General features: G+C 48.0%; 1 protein-coding gene across 1 annotated transcript; it reads right to left on the bottom strand.

Annotated features, from left to right (window-relative positions):
- Positions 1–19,049: 19,049 nt before the first annotated feature.
- LOC306816169 (olfactory receptor 14J1-like) lies at positions 19,050–20,958 on the bottom strand (the record flags this gene model as incomplete). The annotated part of the gene is made up of 2 exons (XM_079332653.1): positions 20,810–20,958; positions 19,050–20,005 (listed from the first exon to the last, which is right to left on the bottom strand). The coding sequence occupies exon 2, from the start codon at positions 19,980–19,982 to the stop codon at positions 19,050–19,052; it is 933 nt and encodes a 310-aa protein (XP_079188779.1). The 5' UTR covers positions 19,983–20,005; positions 20,810–20,958.
- Positions 20,959–21,255: the final 297 nt, after the last annotated feature.

Here is a 21,255-nt window from a genome sequence, read left to right as displayed (position 1 = left end):
AATCACTCATTACTGTCAGCCAGGACAGGGACTGTGGCCACAGATGACCACAAATTGGACATGGTCAGGAGATGCAAGCCCTGTTTATTTCTTAGCCATCAGTGTTGGGTCTCACTACAGATAAATTTCCTGTTCTTCCTCTGCTTGGTGATTGGGTCCAACACTGAGGATGATATTACGGTGCTATAAAAACACCAGCAAGGCCTGCCTGCTTGCTGAGAGCTCTTTGAGGTTTGGAGAAATAGCAGTCACAGCTGTGTGGGTCTTTACTGTATATTCACAAAAGGCCACCATCAAGAAGAAATCTTTCTTCCCCACTTGTCATTGGAGCTTTCCCCCTTTCCCTTCAGATATGATAACTCAATAGTGTTCAGAGGAATTAAACACAGGCTAGATCCATGAAAAATAAAAACAAAGAAATTTTCTCAAGAATTCACAAGTCCCTTTAGAGCTTTAACCATTGGACATGTATATGGTATGATAAAGGAGGAAGGTCATCTAACTCACCTGTTCCCTTGTGAGCATGGCTCAGCCTCACACAGAGGTAAGGTGGGAGCTGGGCCACTCTCTGGCAGGAGGAAGGGTCTTGTGTCAGCCTGGAGAGCCTGTGCCCATTGCCAGGGAACAGTTCTGCCATGCAGGTGCCCCCTGCCATGAGCTGTGCTGCTCCCAGTGCCCCGTGGAGCTGTAGGGCTGCTCAGCTGTGGGGCAGGGAGAGGAGCAGGAGGCTGCATGTGCAGCTGAGCCATTGCTGGAAACACAGGGCTCTGGGCTCCCTGCTGTCCCAGAGCAGCCCAGAGGCCAGGCTGCTGCCCTGGGAGCTCTGTGCAAGTGGGTCAGGGTGTGGCCCTGGCCTGCCCCAAGGGGCTGCTGGCAGGAACATGTTTCCCTGGGCAGCTATTTAGAGGTTCCCAGGAAATGTGTTCCATGCAACATGGAACTTTAAATGCTTTTGGTTTGCATTATTTTATGTTATATTTTGGCTTCACTTTGCAGGCCTGGCTGGCTACCCTCTTGCCAAGAGGTTTTCCCTGGCAAATCCCTCTATGCTCCTTCTCTCCAAGCCCTTGCCTCCCATCCAGAAGAGCTCTCCTCCTACTAAGCCATACAAGATGTGCAGCAGAGAGCAGGAGAATGGGGAAAAGGGCAATGGCTGTGATGACAATGTAAGAAATATCAGGGAGCTCAATTCTGAGAGAAAAGGACATAAGGTAAGGAGACCAAGCTAAGTCCTGTGCAGTAGATTTTCAGTTTATGCCCTGTAGGCAGAGCTCAGAGATCTTTTCCTTTGGTGTGAGCCCATGGAAGCAACTGAGCCAAGGAAGACCTTAGATGGAAACTGCACTTCAGGCTGTCTTTGCAATGGGGCTATAGAGCAGATTTGACATCCTCATTGTGTATTAAGAGCAGGAGGGGTCTTTGAATGATTTCTGGGCTCTGATGTGGCTTGTGCTCTGCCTTATTGCTGAGAACACCCCAACAAGCATTCAGAGCAGCTCAAGTTGTCCAATCTGGCCAAGCAATCCTCCTACATTTAGTAACCTACAGGTATCTGTGAACCATGTCTATGTCTTGGTGGTGTGTTCTGTTGACTCTGTGTGCTTGGGAAAGAAAAAGCTGTTTACTGGAACAGGCAGTCCTGCAAAGTTGCAGATTGTCTCAGCTTCTGAGTTGAACAGCCATGGCCTTCTGCACAGTTGTCTCTGATGCTGTTTCTTGACTTCATCAGCTTCTGGACAGCCGTGTGCCCTGGCATGGCTTTGTCCAGATTGAAGGGATGGGAGGTGGCCATGGGGAGACCAGCCCAGAGCCCAGCCACACGATTGCCTTTGCAGCAGGGCCAGCACCTGCAGTTGTTTTGGGTTTGTCATGGGGTGCAGGAGGAGGCAGGTGAACAACAGCTTTGGTAAAGAGAATGTCCAATCACAGGCTCATCTACTTGATGTCAGCATTGATGAGAAAGGGCCCAATGTATCCCTGACAGGATCTGATCCTTTCACTGAAGTTTGACCAAGTCCTGATTTGGGTCTCTAGCTGTGCCAGAAATGATGGGATACTAAGCAAGGGGGTGCATCTGCCCCCAGTGCCTCCACTCCCCTTCCTGGCCATGGCATGGGGGCCCTGGAGAAACCTGGGCTGGCAGAGACCTTCCAGAGAGCAGCAGGGCAGGGAGCTCTGCTGAACTTCCTGGATGCCAGTGAGCCTGAGATGATGGAGGTGTGGGAGCTGGAGAGCAGCGAGCATCCCGAGAGCTCAGCAGCTTCTGGGCTGAAAGGCTGCTGGGGAACTGAAAGAGGGAAGGGCAGCAGCAGAAGGAATGAGGGGCTTGAGAAAAGCAGGTTTTGACATCCTGCAGAATGGCTTTGTGGGGATGTGGCTGGAGATTTGCAGTGGCTGTGAGGTGCCTAAGCGGCAGGGATGGAACAGTGATCTAAACCCATTCCCATATCATCCAAAAGGCCAGTGGAGGCAGTGGCACCCCTGAACATACTGATGCCAAACATGTGGATTCCAGATGTGGAGGTTCTTTCTGACCCCCAGGTGCTCTACAGGCACCTAACTCCCAGAGCTCTATAGGCTCCTGCTCTGAGCTCTTAGGCTCTTACTTTTCAGGTAATCTTCTAAATAAGCAAAGCAGCTAATAGTTAAAAAGGTTATTTATTACAAAGCACATCTTATTAAAAAGCACATCAGTCTCAAAAGGCAATACCAAAATCAATGGCAAGCAATGGCCACAGCAGTAGCAATAAGCAAATGGCTAGAAGCCAGAATGGCTAAAAGCAACACCTCTCCCAATACATACTGTTATATAGCATTTTTCTAACAAGCTAAGATGCAAACTGAGACCACTACTCTTTAACCCATTAGAATTCTAGTTTCTTAGCTCACTAGGTTATGTATAACACTACACATAGAATCTATCTAAGAAATGCAAGCAATATTCTTGCTATAACACTATTATGTCTAAGTCCTGTCAATAACTGTTGGCTTAGAGCCTCTACTGAAGATATCAGTGTTTTTGCAACCTTCAGCAGAACACAAGCTACTGCTGTGGAATCCAGACCTTTTACTCACTAAAAACATCAGAACTCACTCTAAGACTTATTCAATCCCTGCACTCTAACTTCTCTCTGAAGAATTCAGAGAGACCCCTAGCTCACTGACTCCAGCACATGGCCTTCCAGCATTTGCCAATCAGACTCATCCTCCCAGGTAACAGTGGCCTTCCCTATTTTGCCTGACCTGTCAGTGAAAGCAGCAGAACCTTGCACTGGCACCCGACTACTTTTGGGTCTCAAAGACAACTGTCTTTGTTACTTGCAGTAGCTTATGGCTGGGCAGATGACAAGCAATCTGTCCTGTAAAATCTTGCAGTGCACTTTGCAAGGAACACTATTTACAAAGCCTCCTTCAAAGAACTCCTGCTCCACAGGAAATACAATCCTTGCAGGGTCTACTGCTATCAAGTGCACGCATTGTAGACAGCATTTGATTAGCACTAGGGCAAACAATTCCAACACCATCCTTGCTGTCTTTTGCAGCTGATGCGGCACAATAACCCACTCCAGAACGTGCAAGGGATCAGACCATGTGTCATTCCGCTCGCCAGTGATACCTGTAGGATGTAAATCCAGATTGGTGATAAACACAGTGATATCAATGGAAGGATCTGCTTGGTACACCTGATGAGTAGAAAGACCTTGCTGCAGCCTGCTGCAGTGTGCCAGGCTACAATGACAACCCTGTGGCAAAACTTTCCATTGATATCTCTGCCCTGGCTCAGAATTATTCACTGCAGGCATCATAAAAACAAATTTTGGCCTATCTTCAGGACACAAGGGTATTGTGAAAAAGCAATCCTTCAAGTCAATGACCAAAATGTCCCATCCAGCAGGGAGCATGGTGAGTAAAGGCATACCAGGCTGCAATGCCCCCATGCTCTCCATCACTGCATTTGAACCAATTGACAAAGGGCTATCAGCTTAATTTTTGGTATGGACCACTAGTTCTGTCAAACAGGGGTATCAGTCAACCACCATAAAGGCATCATAGGATATTTCCTGCCTTTCACCTAATAACCCTGATCAGAAATTTGCCTCAATTTGCACTCCCCAGGCTGCCAAACCTCCGAGTTGAATTTGAGGTGGGATGGTGCCTGGTATCATCAGAGTGCACAACATCTGTGGGTGCTGATTGGAGATATTCATTGTGATGCACGAAGAGCAAGGAAAATACCTTTCAGCCAATTTAGTCAAAATTATATGTTTATTTCAGTGCTGGGCAAACATGAGGGATGTCTCCAAAAGACATGTGCACCCTCAGCAGTTTTTGGACCTTCATTTATTCACAAAAATCATGCATATTCAAAAACACCTATACACATTTATTACCTGTCACCGCCCTTTCCCCACTTAGTATTAAAATTAGCTGCATACTCATTGTGGCTGTGTAGTATTCCCTTGGTTTTGGGGTGGTGGTCTTCAATTTGAGTTGAAGGGTTGTAAGAGATGAAGTAAGGATCGTCTACCTCGCTCTAAACTCTTTACCTCTGCCTCGTTACCATGACTACCTGACTTGTTAGTCCCTTTATTCATTTATTCCCTTCAGTGTCAAAATTTATAATTGATGGGTTTCTTTTGGCTAACTCTAAGCATTTTCTAATGTGTATCAGTTTCACTTATTGTTTCCATATGTATATTTTGCTGGTTCTGCATATTATATGACCAAAGTTTGTCAACTTCTAATCCCCCTGCTAGGATATGTATGTTTAAGGGTTACATTCCTAACCTCTAGCTCCTAAGTTTTTCAAGATATCTACCCCATAACTCATTCCCTAAACATGCAATTCTCAAAACGATGAAATAATAGTACGAATATTATGGTTTATTCCCCCCTTTTCTATAAAATTAGTAAGTTCTTTTACTAGTACCTAAGTCCTTTATCATCATACTGAGGCATGGTGTCTCCTAAAGCTGCGCTGAAATGCTCTCGTCAATGAACTTAGAATTGCTACTCGTTGCAATATCCTCCAATTCCAAATGAACATTTTAATAGACATAATCATACTAACACCAACTAAAATTAATAATGCAGTAATTGGATGAACAAATGTGTTGAGTATTCCAGTTCCTTAAGGTGACCATCCGAAGAGTGCATCCCACCAATGGTAAGAGGTGTCTACTTCCAATCTTTTGAAAGCTCTTCTTATGGTTTCTGTGTTGTGGTGTAGTGTGATCAGAGCCTTTCTCCCTTTGTTCTTAATTTCTTTGAGAATCTCCTTTAAGTCCTCATGTTTCCATAGCTGCTTGACTAAAGTCAAATTCATCCTGGTAGGTACAGGCGATATTTCCTGTACTGGTCAGATTTGCTTTTATATATTGGTGCGATATCACAGATGCTTGATAAGAAAAGTCACAACCTTCAATTCTAGCAAAGTTGCAAATACACAGATTGGACTGGGTTTCATTTATAGCTAATTTGTCTACCCGAATTGTGGAGCATGGTGTTCTGAGACACACACAGTCCTGGCCTCTGTGCACAAGTAAGGTTCTCCGATTTGCCAAGTGAACTTCAAAGTGGCAAATGCTTTTCTCTGTATCCAGACAGGTATCTTGGTCATTATTTATGTTTTCTTCACATATAAACCCCAATGGTTTCCTCAATGTACAAGACTCTATATTAATAGTCTGCCATTTCCCTTTGGCCTTCTGTGCCCATTTCCTGTGCTCAGAAGGGAATAGGATGGCTCCTTCATGGTTCAATCCTAAGGTAATTATTGGATGTGTCAGATTCACTGCTGCATTATGTATAGTTAGAACAAAGGCAGTTACCATACTTGTTACACGATCATAAGCGAAATTAACTAGGACCCACTATGACTGGAGCTCTTTTTCTAAATCAGAAGCATTATCCCAAACTATTCTGCGAATCTCTGCAGGGAATGTGCCTTTACCATCTTCCCTGATAATCGAGGCATCTACGGATCGCATCCATAATTGTGCTTGTACACATCCAAGGGCTAAGGATATGTTTTCATTAGTCGCTCCCATTGCTTTCACTATTAGTCCGTGGTCTTGTTCTTCTATACTTTCCCACTCTGGTAATATTTTGGAAAATTTCCACTGTCTAGTACCTAAGGCTAGTAGAGAAGATTGTAGAGGTTGTTGTAATTTAACTGTGTCGCTACCAGTTGCAGCCAATTTATTCATTAACCCTTCTGAGTCCACAGTGTTCAAGATTCCTAATCCTGTCCCTAGTATCCCAGTAAGATCTCTTTTCCGTCTGAGCATATCAGGAGCATGTTTCTGTAACCAAGTGGCTGCTCCATAAAGGAAGTGTTAAGGATTGGGGTACATTCTTATTGTATAGCAGAGGCATTTACTTGTATTTCCATTTCTACTCACTTCAGGGACCACTCTGGATTTAGTAATCATCTTTGGGTCCCTACTCTCTTAATAGCACAAGGTACAATTTTGGTAATTATTGGCTGAATTGTTCTCCTTGAGGTAGTTTGGGTTCGAGTGACTGTGGTTTCTTCCGGTCTCTGGGGCAGTGGATTTTTTGCAGTCTCATCTATTTGGGGTTCAACACAATCCTGAGTAATATTGTAATCTAATCTACACCCCTTAACTGCACACTTTCAATTTTAAGTCTAAACTCAAAACAGGTAGACAAACAGGTCTCACAACATTCAGAATCAATCCAAAGTCATTCATAGGATTCTGGTGATACTTATGAAATACAACCTGAACAAATGCTTATTCACAAACCCAAATATTTCTCCCTTCCCCGACAGTTGCATTGGTAACCTTCATCATTTGGGATAACATCCTATGGGAGTAAGCGTCATAAGCTTTTCCATGGCAAAAAATTCTCCCAATTGTACTATATATATGTGGTTTTGCGTTAATTTTGGTCACAGTTATGACCATAATCATGAGAAATACAGTTCTCCAGGCTAACATTCTATCCAAAATCTATTCATCTTTCTCAAGTAAATTTCAAATTAAGTTCATTATCACCCAGTGTTGCTTTCCAAGGAGCTTCTGGAGTCTTCTTTATTGCATATGATGAATCCAAGCCTTCTGTTCCTTAATCTTGATTGCAGTATTAGTGGTGAGAAGCACCTGTAACACTCCTTCCCACTGAGGCTCCAGAGTCTTTTCTGTAAAAGACTTAACACACACATAATCTCCAGGTTGTGTGTCATGTACTGGGCCATCTAGTTCTCTACTCTGAGTTCCAGCCACATGCTTCTCAATTTCTCTGAGTTGTTTGTTCAGGGCCACCATATATCTGTGTAGGTTTTCTTCCCTTACTTGGGACAGTTTTCCCTGTTGTACCCCATATGGCCTTCCATAGAGAATCTCAAAAGGACTCAGTTTCTCTTTTGCCTTCAGTTTAGTCTGAATCCATGACATTGCTAGTGGAAGAGCCTGGAGCCAAGGTAATTGAGCTTCTTGTCCTAATCTTGCAATTTGCTGTTTCAAATCAAATGATTCGCTTTTTCTACCTGGCCACTTGACTGAGGGTGATAGGGGATGTGAAGTTCCCAATCTATACCAAACAGGTGGCTAATTCGCTTTGAAATGAAATGAAATTTAGCCCTCTGTCTGAGCATAGTGTGGCTGGAACTCTGAAGCGTGGTATCATTTCTTGTAACAGCACTTTGGTGACCTCTCGTGCTTTGGCAGTTCTGGTAGGAAAGGCTTCTGTCCACCCTGAGAAGGTGTCTATTAACACCAATAAGTATTGGTACACCTCTTTCCTTGGAAGTGAGCTTCCCCATCCCTGTCCTTTGGGATTTTCAAATTCAGACCACATCAAGCCTTGAACCACTTGCTCTGGGGCTGTTTCTTACAGATTGGGCTGCTGAATTGCTGAGGTCTCTTCCAACTCAGCTCTCTGATGATCCTGGGACAATGCTGATCCCTGTTTTAGATAAAACCACATATTTTTGGGACAGGAGATCTCCAGGGCTGTACAAGACCTGCAGTTTGTGGGATGATTAGCTCCATCATTTGAGTACTTTTAAGAAATGTCAGAGTTTTCCTACTGCAAGAGAGCAGGAATTACCTGCAATTGTACAGTGCCAGAAGAAGAAATATTGATCTTTCCCTCTGTTTGTGTCACCAATATTCAGGTTCTTCATGTCCTTCTTCATTCATGAGTTTCCACCTCTCCTATTTAAATGGCCATGTCTATGGACATCTCTTAACTAGACCAGCTGGATCTATGGCCTTCCCATTGCTCCCAGATTTCCTCCTCTACCTCCACTCTGGGCATTCCAATGCCTCTCAATTGAGTATCTTCCCACTTTGAGCTTCAGGGAGTTGCCCAGTCTTTCAGAACTTTAAATAACTCATTAGTCAACATCTTAATTGCACTTATGTCTTTTACAATTACCTTTGTCTATATCTAAAAATATTGCTGTATGGATATTCTTTGCAGATAAGTGGGCACATCAGATGCTGCTGGGTCATCTCATATGGCTGAGAGAAGAGTTTTGATGCTTTCAAAATTATATGATATTTAAAATTTTTTATGTTGGCCATGAAGAGAAACTTTTCTGTGCCTCTGAGTCTCACCAGTTCCTGACCCCCAAAGAACAGAAACTAAAACATTGCTGAGGTCCCTTCCAGACTCCCTGATGATACCAGGATGGTGCTACTCCCAGTTTTGGAATGGGCTGGAGCAGATGTTTATACGACAGGAGCCCTGGGACTGTAGGGGACCTGACACTTGCAAAGGGCATGAGCATAATTCATTAGCTGGGTTACTTGAGTACTTTAAGAAATGTCAAAGGTTTCCCACCAGAAGAGAACAGAAACTTCCTGGAAGTGTACTGAGGCAGGAGAAGAAACATTGCCCTTCACCTCTACCATGTGTTACCATTATATGTTCCCCTCTGTGTTACCATTATACTGTCTATTGTTTCATGTCCCTCTTCATTTGGCTGTTTCCACCTCTCCTGTTTAAATGGCCATGTCTAAGGACATCTCTTCACTAGACCAGCTGGTTCTATGGCCTTCCCATTGCTCCCAGATTTCCTCTTCCAGTTCTTCTCTAATCATTCCACATCAGTCAACATCTTAATTTTGTTCATATCTATCACAGAACCACCTTTCTAATGTCTTTGTTTAAAACTATTCCTGTAATGAAATCCCTTGTGCATGGTTATGCTCACATTTCTGGCAGTAGCTCTGTTTCTGGACACCTGCACCCCAAATTGCTTTTTCTCCTAAGTTCTTAAGAATATAAAATTAGGTATATTATAAAAGAAATTATTTACTGAATGGCCTTAATCGTAACAGACAAGAGACCTGAAATGGACTTCTTACTGCACAGGATAAATAAAAGAAGTACAGATACATAAAAACACAGTGCACAATGAAGATTCCTATATTACAGCCAGTGAGGAAATAGCAGAGATCAGGAGTCAATGTCACTTGCCACCAAAATGATGAGGGAGTACACATGGAGCCCTTTCACTTAACTTCCAGAAAAGCAACCACAAGAATGCATCCAGACTTGGGGGATAAGCCCTACCTGCTTGCAGAGACTATGCAGAAGACTTCTGCTTTGTGAGAGTTTTGTGCAACATTTATAGTTTGTAAAATGAATGTGTGTCACTCAGGAATTCAAGGCTTATCTTCCTTCAGTCTGCTCTCGAGTCAAGATGTTCATGATCAGCTGGGAATTCCACCTGCCTGGAACCAGAGAGAACTCAAGACAGGACAGATGTCCAGCCTGGGTTATCTCAGCAATTGCTGAGAGGGGGAAGATGCCCTGAGTTATGGCCCAGCTGATGGACAGAACAGATGAGCTCTGCTGGGCCATGGGGGAAGTCCTGCTGCAGGAACCTCATGGAACCAAGGGTGCATTGGGACATTGTGATGCCTCATGGAACCAAGGAGACCATGGTAACACCAATGAACCTCATGGAACCAAGGGTCCATTGTGACAGATCAAGGCCTCATGGAACCTAAAAGAGCATTGTGACACCGTGGGGCCTCTTGGACCCAAATTTCCATTGTGACAGTTCAGAACCTCATGGAACAAAGGGGCCTTTGTGACACTGCAGGGCCTCAGGGAACCAAGGAGTGCAAAAGCACTGGAACATTGCTTGCAGGGTTCTGTCTTGGGGATGAGGAATTTTCTTGGTGGCACCTTGTGCCTGTTTGCAGTGGCAAACCTCAAAAATTTTGGATTGCTTAAAAAAAATTGAAACCCCCTCTTTGTCTAAATGTTGTCAGTTCTCAGAAAGTCAGTGTGGAAAGGAAAAAGTAAAGAACCTTTGAAAGCTGGAGCACCTAGAGACATTGAGCCCCACTGAGTGTTGTTACAGAGAAAGGATCTCAGGTGGCTAATTAAAGCAGATAACTGGAGGCCATGATTGCACAAAGCTCTCAGAGACTTCAAGGCAAAAGCAAAACCTAAAGTCCTTTGAAAAACCTGCAGTCCCTGGGAGCATGAAGGAGTCCCCAGGGCCATTCCTGAGCAAGGCTCCCCAGGGACTGGTCCCAGCAGATCCCTGAGGCCACTGGGATGTGGGGGGATGCTGAGGGCAGCACAAGGGGTGACAGTGCCCAGCCTTGCTGGGGCTGTGCCAGGAGGCCCCAGTGGCTCAGGACAAGGTGTCTCCTCACAGCCCTTGGTGGCACAGACCCTGCTGTGCCCCAGGGCACCAAGACTTGGCTTCTCTTTGTCCCCACATGCCAGCTCTACCTGGAACCTGGGGACACTTTCTCAGCTGTGTCCCTCAGAGGGACCCACTAAAATTTTAAGAAATATTGGGAGTTTGATTCTGCATGAATTCTTGAGAGGTTTCCTAACAAACCATGGCTCTGCCTTGATTTCCCTCTGGTCTGGTGCAGTTCATCGCGAGGTTTTCCTATTCCAATTGTGGAGAAATATTTTAAAGAGCTTTTGAGAAATATGCATTCTAATTTTAAAGGGTGTATTTTATTGTTGTTCTCTTTGGAGTAGAGGTGATTGCAGCATCTAGTGATTGATACTAACCCTGGTTCTCTCCTCAGGAGGTCTGGCCTGCTCAGAGAAGCTGTGCCTTGAGGTCTGACCCAGTGTGGACAACCTTGCTCCACATTCCCCAACCCCATCCTGTCTGTCCTCCCTCACCTGGGACCTGTTTTGCTTGGAAGACCAGCTTCACTTAGGCAGAGGGATGTGTCTCTTTTCTTATTTTTGGTGCAATCTAAAACTCTTAGTTTTCGCCATGGAAAACAGACACACTCCTCAGGTGTGTCCCAGCCCAAGGTGCCACCAAGGAGGTTCAGGCTGAGGATCGATGCTTTGGGGTTGGTGCCTGGAGTTGGCGCCATCTTTCCTTTCTGCCTCAAACTCCCATCATGCCCCTCGGCCCCATAGAGCACCAATGGAGCCGGGACTACTATTCCCATCATGCCCCACGCTCCACAGAACTCTGGAATCCCCCCATATGTCCCATAAGTATCCCCAGACCCACAGGGATCCTTAAGTGCTCCTTCAACTCCCATTTGGAAATCCCTAAAAGCCTCCACAGATCCCCTGAATGCTCCCAACACCATAAATGCCCCTTATGGCAACTTCCACGAATTGATCTTCTCTCATCCCCGTGAGCTCAGAGCAGCTCAGAACCCAATGACTTGCCTAAAATTCCTGCCACGCCCCGCACCCTAAAGGGCCTGATTCGAGCTCCCCAAGCTCCTCCAAAGTGCTCCCGAACCACATATTTTCCACTTGGAGGACTTGAAGTTGCGGCTCAGATACAAAGGTGTCCTTCAAGTGCCCTCCTGGACCCCCAAACGAAATATCTGAGCCACTTCCGGGACTACAGCTCCCAGCAGGCTTCACGGTTCCGTAGAGTGCTGGTCAAGCTGAGACTTCATCTCCCATCATGCCTCGCGCCCCACCGGCAGACATGGCAGCTGAGCCTCGGGCTCCCATGATGCTCCACGGTGCCATCAAACTGTATTATACCCGTGCCTACAACTCCCATGATCCCCCGCGCCCCAGAGAGCCCCGTTAGAGCCCCAAGTGCCCATCCAAACTTCCAAGGGCCCCAGATTCCCCTCCTTGACCTCAAGGGCATCCCTGGACCCTCATGTGCTACTCTGAAGCCCACACCTTCCCCCAGGATCCCTAAGTTCTCTCTTAGATCCCACTCGATGCCCTCAAGTGCCCTCCGGTCTCTCAGAATCCTTCTAAGTTCTTTTCCCAGACCCAAAACTGCCCAAAATGTGCCTCAGAAGTGTCTCCCTGAACCCCGAAGTGCCCACCTTGACCCTGTCTGAGAAAAATAAGATAATAAAGATCACAAAATAACTGCAGATATTACGAATTATCTTAGAAGGAGAAATTAGTAACAAATAGAGCTTATTTAATTAATTAAGGGAATTGTGTAATTTAGAATGAATGACCAATAATTTTTTTTTATTGCTGATAATGCATAGAATTTTAATATAAAAAATAAAAAATTAGGTTTTAAAACTATAGAATACTAATATTATAAATAAGAAGAATATAACTGTAATTTTAATATTTAACAACATTTTAATTGAAAGATAAATTTATAAGATATTTTGATATTATGAGTTGTCAGTCCCAGGTGAGAGATATCATGATATGGTGAGGCTGGGGGTGAGGAGCAGGTTGTCCAAACAGGGTCACCACGCAAGACGCTCTTTCTTCCATGTGCACAGAGCTCCTAAGAAAACATTCAGCATCAAGATCACTTGAGAAATTCTGCTATCAGTTTCTCTCTGCACTGAAAAGTAGAAAAATATTCCCCCAAAGTAAATAAAGTCAAGAGATGCACTTTGAAATCTTCCACTTAAACAGAGCTCCAAACTGACTCCAAGCAGCTGCACAAGCCCTGGAGACTTGATTACAATTGAAAGAAGACAACTCCTGGTGGCTTGCTTTATTTTTATGACTCTTAGGGTGGATTTGAGGCTGAGTCCAGGAGCCACATGCACAGAGAGGAGGTTGAAGAAGCTGCTCAAGGAGTCAGAAGCAAAATTCCAAATCCCTTGGAGCATCAGTGGCCCCACTGAGGGCAGGGACTGCCTGGGACTTGTGAGAGCAGATAATTGAGGGCAGGACTGCAGGAGCCAAAGGCTGTGAGCAGGAACTGCAATGCTGAGCAAGGCCTGGGCTGGTTGGAGGCAGCAGAAAGGCCAAGGGCTGAGCCCAGGCCTGGCCCAGCAGGGCTTGTCCCTCACGGGTGGCTCAGGGCTGTTCCTGGGGCACTGGGATGGGAGGGGCATCAAGGTCTGCAAGCCCTGCCAGCCTGCTCAGGGAGGGCCGAGGCAGCAGCAAAGTGCAGCCCCTGCAGGGAAAGTTCCTCCTGTGGGGCTGCAGAGGTGCTGCCCAGCCCAGGGCACAAAGGTCTGGGTGCCTCTGGCCCTGCCAGCCCTGCCCAGCCCTTGGCCATCTCTCCTGCAGCCTGTGCCCCTGTGTGTGCTGCTCCTCTGCCCTGGCCGGCTGCACACGCCCATCTCGCTGTCCTCCAGCATTTCTCAGCCCAGCACTGCTGTGCCCTCCCTGGGCTCCCTGCACCCAGCGCTGCCGGCTCCTGGCACACAGAGCCATGGCATGGCCCAGCCTCAGCTGGCACACCTTGGCCACCAACATTCTGCCCTGGCAGGGACTTGGCTGTTTCCTCACCTCCAGGATGAACCTTCCAGGCTGCACTTTGAGGAGATTTCCTTCTCTTCCCACTTCCCAGGAAAGCTCTGTCTCCTGCTGTTTACAGAAAAGGCCTGGTGGGAGATGTGGTGGTCAGAGGCTGTTTGAGATACACTATCCATGAAATGATTGAGTTTTTCAATATTCTGCGAAAGAAGGAGGGGCATCAACAAAACTTCTACCCTGGAATTATGGAGGGTAGCCTTTGGACTATACAAGATGCAGATTTAGATAATTAGGTGCTGATTTTTTTAAGAGAAACAGTCTTTAAAAACAAACTATTGCAGGAAGGATGGAGACACTTCAAGAAAGAAATCTTGAGGGAGCAGAAACAGCCTTTCTCATGTGCCAAAATCAGCTAGCAATGAAAATAACTGGCCTGGCTAGGCATGGAGTTTTTTCCAGGGACTCAGGGAGAAAAGAAGCTGCATCACCTTTGGGCTGAGAGGCAGGCAACTAAGGAAATGTTTAAGGGTGTTGCTAGGTCATGCAGAAATATAATTAGAGAGCTGAAACCTCTATTAGGACTTAACCAGGCTGCTTCTGTGAAGGATAATAAAAATTGTTTTATCAATACATTAATGGGAAAAGGATGGTCAAGGAGAATTTCCATTCCTTATTGGAGGGAATATAGTTACCAAAGATGAGGTAAAGTCTGAGAAACAATACCCCTACTTTGCCTCAGTTTTCAAAAATAAGACAGGTTGTCCTCAGGACAAGTGTTCTTTTTGTTCTTCTTGAGGGGGCAGATGGAGACAGAGAGCAAAACAGACCCCTGTAATCCAGGAGGAAACAGCTGGGGACCTGCTGAGCCACTCAGATGCTCATAGGTGTCTCTACAACCAGATGGGATCCATCTTAGGGTGATGAGGGAGCTGTTGGATGAGCTCCCCAAGCTGCTCTCCATCATTTCTCATCAGTCCTGGCTCAGCAGGGAGGTCCCAGAGGACTGGAGGTGCCAATGTGAGCCCATCCACAGGAAGGGCTGGAAGGAGGATCTGGGGAACTCCAGGCCTGTCAGCCTGACCTCGGTGCCCAGCGAGGTGATGGAACAGATCACCCTGAGTGCCATCACAGGGCACCCACAGGAGGGATCAGAGTCAGCAAGTGTGGATTTCAATATCTGCATTGATGATCTGCATGAGGGCACTGAGTGCACCATCAGCAAATGTGCCGATAGTGCCAAGCTGGGTGTGAGTGTGGATCTGCTGGAGGGTAGGAGGGTCTGCGGAGGGACATGGACAGGCTGGTTCCAGGGCCCAAATTCAAACAGGTGAGGTTTAACAAGACCAAGTGCTGGGTCCTGCACTTTGGGCACAACAACCCCTGCAGTGTTCCAGGCTGGGGAAAGAGCGCTAGGAGAGTGGTCTCGTAGAAAAGCACCTCATGACAATGATGGATACCTGGCTGGACATGAGCCAGCTCTGAGCCTAAGTGGACAAGAAGACCACTGGCCTGGATGAGTAATGGTGTGGCCAGCAGGATCAGGGCAGTCACTCTTCCCCTGTGCTTGGCACTGGTTTGGCGGCACCTCAAGTCTGTGTCCAGTTCTGGGCCCCCAATTTAGGAAGGACATGGAGGGTCTGGAGCATGTGCAGAGAAGGGCAACAAGGCTGGTGAGGTGTCTGGAACACAAGTCCTGTGAGAGTGGCTGGGGGATCTGGAGTAGTTTATCCTGGAGAAGAGGAGGCTCACGGGAGACCTCATCACTCTCTACAACTGCCTGACCAGAGGGTGCAGCCAGGTGGTGGACAGGCTCTTTTCCCAGGGAACAGTGACAGGACAAGAGGACACAGCCTTAAGATGCACGAGGGAAGGATTTGGCTGGACATTTAGAAATATTCTTCACAGAAAGGGTGATTTGGAATTGGAATGGGCTGCCTGGGGAGGTGGTGGAGTTGCCATCTTTAGAGGTGTTTAAGGAAAAACTGGATGAGGCACTGAGTGCCATGGTCTGGGTGACAAGGTGATGTTGAGTCTTAAGTTGGATTTGATGCTCTCAAAGGTCTTTTCCAGCCTGGGTGATTCTGTGATTCTGTGATGATTGTGACACTGCATGGCCCCAGGGAAGCAAAGTCCCATTGTAACATTGTGGGGCAAAAGGGATTTAAGGTTCATTGATGGCTCTGGGTCATCATGGAAACATGGAGACCATAGTGACACACTGCGCTTTGTTAAACCAAGGGTCATTGTTGCACTGCAGGGACTTGTGGAACTAAAGGAACAATTTTGACATCTAGATGGCCCCTGGAAATAAGTGGCTGTTGTAATTCGATACCAGAGGTATAAGGAAGGTCTTACCTCTTTCACTACTGTCCCCATCCTATTGGCAGAGAGCCAAAAATCCCCTCCCTGACCCTTTCCTAGAAAGAGCCAAGACTTGAGGTGTTCTCTCTTTTTTGCCCTGCCACCACCATGAAATAAAGAAAGGCAAGGAGCCACTCTTTTGAACCTCGTGCTTATCTCCTATGCTAAGCCTAGCTCCTTCTTATGGATACATAGGAAGAAGTTACAGTTTGTAGCAAGTGCCCACTGTAAAACTGCAGGGCCTCATGTACTTAGACTCCAGTGTGACACTAAAACTGCAGGGTGTCATGGAATCAAGAACCCATTGTGACACTGCAGGATCATGTGTCACAAGGGATCCATTGTGACACTGTGCAACAAAGGAATTCATTGTGGCACTCTGTGCCTTTATGGAATTTCGGGGGGCTCTGTGACTCTGTGGGGCCCCATGAAATCAAGAACGCTGTGAAGACACTTTTTAGTCTGGTGGAAACAAGGAGTCTTTTGTGACACTGTGGAACCTCACGTAACAATAAGGCCATGGTGACACTGTAGGGCCCTATGGGACCAAGGGGCCAGTGTTACTTTTCAGAGCCTCATGGAACCATGGACACCACTGTGATACTGCTGGACCTCATACAACCAAGAGGCCATTGTGACACTGCAGGGCCTCATGGAATGAAGTGAACAATTTTGACACTGTGGTGCTCCATGGGACCAAGTGGCCACTGGGATAGTCTGGAACCAAGGAAAGCATTGTTGCACTGCGAGACCTCATGGAACCAAGGTTTCCTTGTTAAACTGCAGGGCCCAGGAACTAAGGATCCATTGTGACGTAACAGAGCATCATGGAGTCATGGAGACCATTGTGACATTCTAGAGCCTCATGGAACTGTGGTGACACCAAGCTGGTTGTGAGTGTGTATGTGCAGGAGTGTAGGAAAGCTCTGCAGAGGGACCTAGACAGGATCCACAGCCCAAATCCAACAAGGTGGTGTTTAAAAATACCAAGTGCCAGATACTGTACTTTGGCCACAAGAACCATTGCAGTGCTACAGGCTGAGGACAGAGTGGCTGGAGAGCAGCCAGGCAGAAAAGGAACCTGGAGGCACTGATGGACACCTGGCTGGACATGAGCCAGCAGTGTGCCCAGGTGGCCAAGAAGGCCAATGACTCCTTGTCTGGGTCATGAATGGTGTGGCCAGCAGGACCAGGGCAGTGATTCTTCACCTGTACTCAGCACTGATTTGGCAGCACTTCGAGTGCTGTGTCCAATAGTGGGTCTCCACTTTAGGGAGGACATAGAGGGACTGGAGTGTGTCCAGAGAAGGGCAACAAGGCTGGTGAGGGATCTGGATCGCAGGTCCTATGAGGAGTGGTTGAGGGAGCTGGGGATGTTTATCCTGGAGGAGGCTCAGGGGAGACAAGGTGGTGTCAGGGCACAGGTTAGACTTCATGATCTCCAAGGTCTTTTCCAGCCTGGCTGATTCTGTGATTACCTGAAACCACCCCTGGAGCAGTTGCAGGATGAGCCCTGGGCCTCCTCTTCACAAGGTCCAGCAGCCCAGGTCCCTCAGATTCTCCACACAGCCCCAAAACCCATCCTGTCAGTCCTGCAGAGCCTCTCCAGCCGCTCCTCACTGCCCAGAACAGGGAGCCCCATACCCAGACACAGCAGCCCAGATGTGCCCCCCTGGCCTGTGGTGCCTCTGGCAAGGGAGCAGCACGAGGCACTGCAGGACCCTGCAGACAATTCCTGAAGCACTTGTAGGATGATCCTGCACCCCAAGGGACGTTCCCATGGTGGCAGCTCAGGAAATGTAATGGGGAGTGGGGCAAGAGAGGAAAGGGCAAAGAGGGTTGGACTGTTTGCATGAGAGGGAACAGAGGTGGGCAGTACGAGGAAATCTGGATCACGAAAGAGGAAAGAAAGCAAAGCTGAAGTAAAGGAAATGCTCAGGGCATCCCTGGCTCTGAGCAACAACATCTGCAGTGGGACTGCAGTGGAAACTCACAGCTCATGGGAACAAACTTTCTGGCTGACTGCAGAGGCTAAAACAAACCTGAGTGGTTTCCCTGGTGTCCCCCAGCCCTTGCTGGCCCCAGGGGCTGAGGGCATTTGCCCTCACTCAGCTCCATCTCCCCACAGCAGCACCATGGGGGTGCTGATGCCTGCTCTGTGCAGTGCAAACAGGGGCTCCTGAGCCAGTGCTGCCGTGTCTGTTCCTGCAAGGATGTGCCACCTGTGTGAGCTGGGGGAGAGGCCAGGGCTGCAGAGGGGGGATGTTGTTGGCAGGTGCATGAGGACGCTCTGGGACGCTGCCCTGGGCTGTCCAGTGCAGTGGGGATGGATCAGCCGCTGCTCTGCTGCTCCTTGCCCAGGTCTCCCCTTGCAGGGACCTTGCAGAGAGCCATCCATGCTGTTTGCCCCCAGCCTGCCCACGGCCAGCCTGGGGCTGCTCACAGGGGTTTTCTCTGCTCAGCATTGACCTGGCCAAGTGTTCTGGAGAGAGCCTGACCAAGGAGCCTGGAGCCCCCAGGCCCTGCCCTGAGGCGTCAGCGCTGCCCCAGCAGTGCCCATGGCCTGTCCCTGCTGCAGCCCTGGCACTGCCACCCCCGGGGCTGTGCTCGGCCCCGAGAGCACTCAGGCCCTGCAGCAACACGAGGGGCAGGAGGGCAGCGGGGCAGTGGCAGGGGAGCAGCACTGGCAACACCAAGTGCTGCTGCTGTAGCTGGGCACAGCTGCTGTGCCAGTGCTGATCTGCCCCAGCTCTGCACACAGACATTGCTGTTGCAGCTCCAGAGAAGGGAACAAAAGGGGGATCTCTGTAGAAAACTTGACTGGGAGAGAAATCCTTCAGTGTGTTTAAAGCCACGAAGACTGCAACCCTTTATTGACACATTTTGTGGCCACAGGGAAGGTGCAGAAACCTAATCAGCAATGGAACACAGAGTGGCTTTTTTATGGACAGTATGGTAAAATGAAAACAAAGGAAAAATAACCCCACAACCAAAATAAAAAGCAGTATAAAAGATGACGTATTACAAGTGGCTTTCAGAAATTGGCTAGCAGTTTAATGTTCCTGAAGGCAGCCAGTCATCAGTGTCCACACTGAAGCCTTGAGCTCTTGATTCCTCAGGCTGTAGATGAGGGGGTTCAGGGCTGGAGGCACCACTGAGTACAAAACTGACAGTGCCAGATCCAGGGATGGAGAGGAGATGGAGGGGGGTTTCAGGTAAGCAAATGCAGCAGTGCTGATAAACAGGGAGACCACAGCCAGGTGAGGGAGGCAAGTGGAAAAGGCTTTGTGCTGTCCCTGCTCAGACGAGATCCTCAGCACAGCCCTGAAGATCTGCACATAAGAGAAAACAATGAATACAAAACAGCCAAGTGCTAAGGAAGTAGTAAAAGCAGAAGCCCCAAATTCCCTGAAGTTTAAATGTGCACAGGAGAGCTTGAGAATGTGGGGGATTTCACAGAAGAACCCCCCCAATGCATTGCCCTGGCACAGAGGTAGGGAAAATGTATTGGCTGTGTGCAGCAGAGCATTGAGAAAGGCACTGGCCCAGGCAGCTGCTGCCATGTGGGCACAAGCTCTGCTGCCCAGGAGGGTCCTGTAGTGCAGGGGTTTGCAGATGGACACGTAGCGGTCATAGCACATGATGGTCAGGAGATAGTACTCTGCTGAAATGAAAAACACAAAGAAAAAGAGCTGAGCAGCACATCCTGAGTAGGAGATGGTCCTGGTGTCCCAGAGGGAATTGTGCATGGCTTTGGGGACAGTGGTGCAGATGCAGCCCAGGTCAGTGAGGGCCAGGTTGAGCAGGAAGAAGAACATGGGGGTGTGCAGGTGGTGGCCGCAGGCTACGGCGCTGATGATGAGGCCGTTGGCCAGGAGGGCAGCCAGGGAGATGCCCAGGAAGAGGCAGAAGTGCAGGAGCTGCAGCTGCCGCGTGTCTGCCAATGGCAGCAGGAGGAAGTGGCTGATGGAGCTGCTGTTGGACATTTGCTGTGTCTTGCCATAATGATCTGTAAGAAAAGCAGTCATGGAATAGTTTGGTTTGGAGAGGACTTTAAATATCCCAGCACACTTTGCGGGCCCTTTCTGCCCACTGCCTGCCCAGGGCTCTGCTGCCTGGATCTGTCCCTGACAGCAGCTGCTTCCCTGTGCCCAGGGCTGGACTCTGCCAGTGCTGCCAGAGCCCAGCCCAGCCCTGGGGGCTCAGCATTGCCCTTCAGATCCCTCCAGCACAGGGCACTGCTCAGGGCCAGCTCTGCCTCTGCAAAATTGTGATGGCAACATCAGAGCATCCCCGAGGATGCTGGAAAAGCAATGTAGATGCTGCAATTAAGGGGTCCTGTGCTGATTTTTGTCACTGCCTAATTTTTTGAGATCTGAGGAATTTTCTTAGCTTTTTATTATCTTGAAGTGAGAGAGGAATATCAGTGTGAAATCTCCCATCCAGGCAACCCAGAGCAGTAGATTTAAAAAGAAAGATTTTCCCTTTTAGGCAGCTGCTCCCTGGCTGTGCTTCCTGTATAATCTCATTGGAAACCTTCTGGATTTAAATGTCATGCTGGGGGCAGCCCTGAACAATGCAGCATCCTCACCACACAAGGAGAACACTTCCAAGCGTTAGCAGCTGTCTCCTTCCACCCAGACCTTGTCCCTCAGTGCTGGGGCAGCTCCCAGGGCTGGCTGAGAGCTGTCCCTGGCTGGCAGCAGTGTCCCTGCCCCAGCACACTGCCCTGGGCTGCAGGACCCTGCTCTGCAGGACAGTCCTGGGCACCCCTGGCTGCTCTAGACAAGAGAGAATCAGAGAATATACTCACAGTGTCTGTAGGCATTGGGATGTTCCAGCTTTAGGAGATCACCCCAGGAGCTGCAGCTGCCTTGTCCTGCAGCCAGAGGCTTCCTGTGTCAAGGGCTGGGAGTGATTCTGCCCCAGTCACTTCTGAGCACCTTCCCAGCCCTGGCTGATTGGAGCTCTCAGTCCCTCTGTGCTGTGCCAAGATGGCTGCAGGCAGTGCTTCAGCCCTGCTTGTCTGGGAAAAAAACCTGCTCATACAGAGAAATGTGTTTTTGAAGCTCCTGTTGGTTGCCATGGGCTCCTTCTGTGCCAGAAGCCCAGCCCAGTTCACCTCCACAAAAACACAGCACATAGACTTTAATGACTCTCTCATGGCTTTGGTGTTGCTTACAGTGGTTTTAGCTCCCGAGAGAGTGTTTTAAAAACTTTTCCAGAACTCAAAGTCAAATTGAAACTTTGAACTTTGTT

This window comes from Erithacus rubecula, assembly GCF_903797595.1.
Source record: "Erithacus rubecula genome assembly, contig: scaffold_398_arrow_ctg1, whole genome shotgun sequence".
Taxonomy (NCBI): domain Eukaryota; kingdom Metazoa; phylum Chordata; class Aves; order Passeriformes; family Muscicapidae; genus Erithacus; species Erithacus rubecula.
The sequence above is the reverse complement of the archived record's forward strand: the minus strand, read 5'-3'. Positions and strand labels throughout refer to the sequence as shown.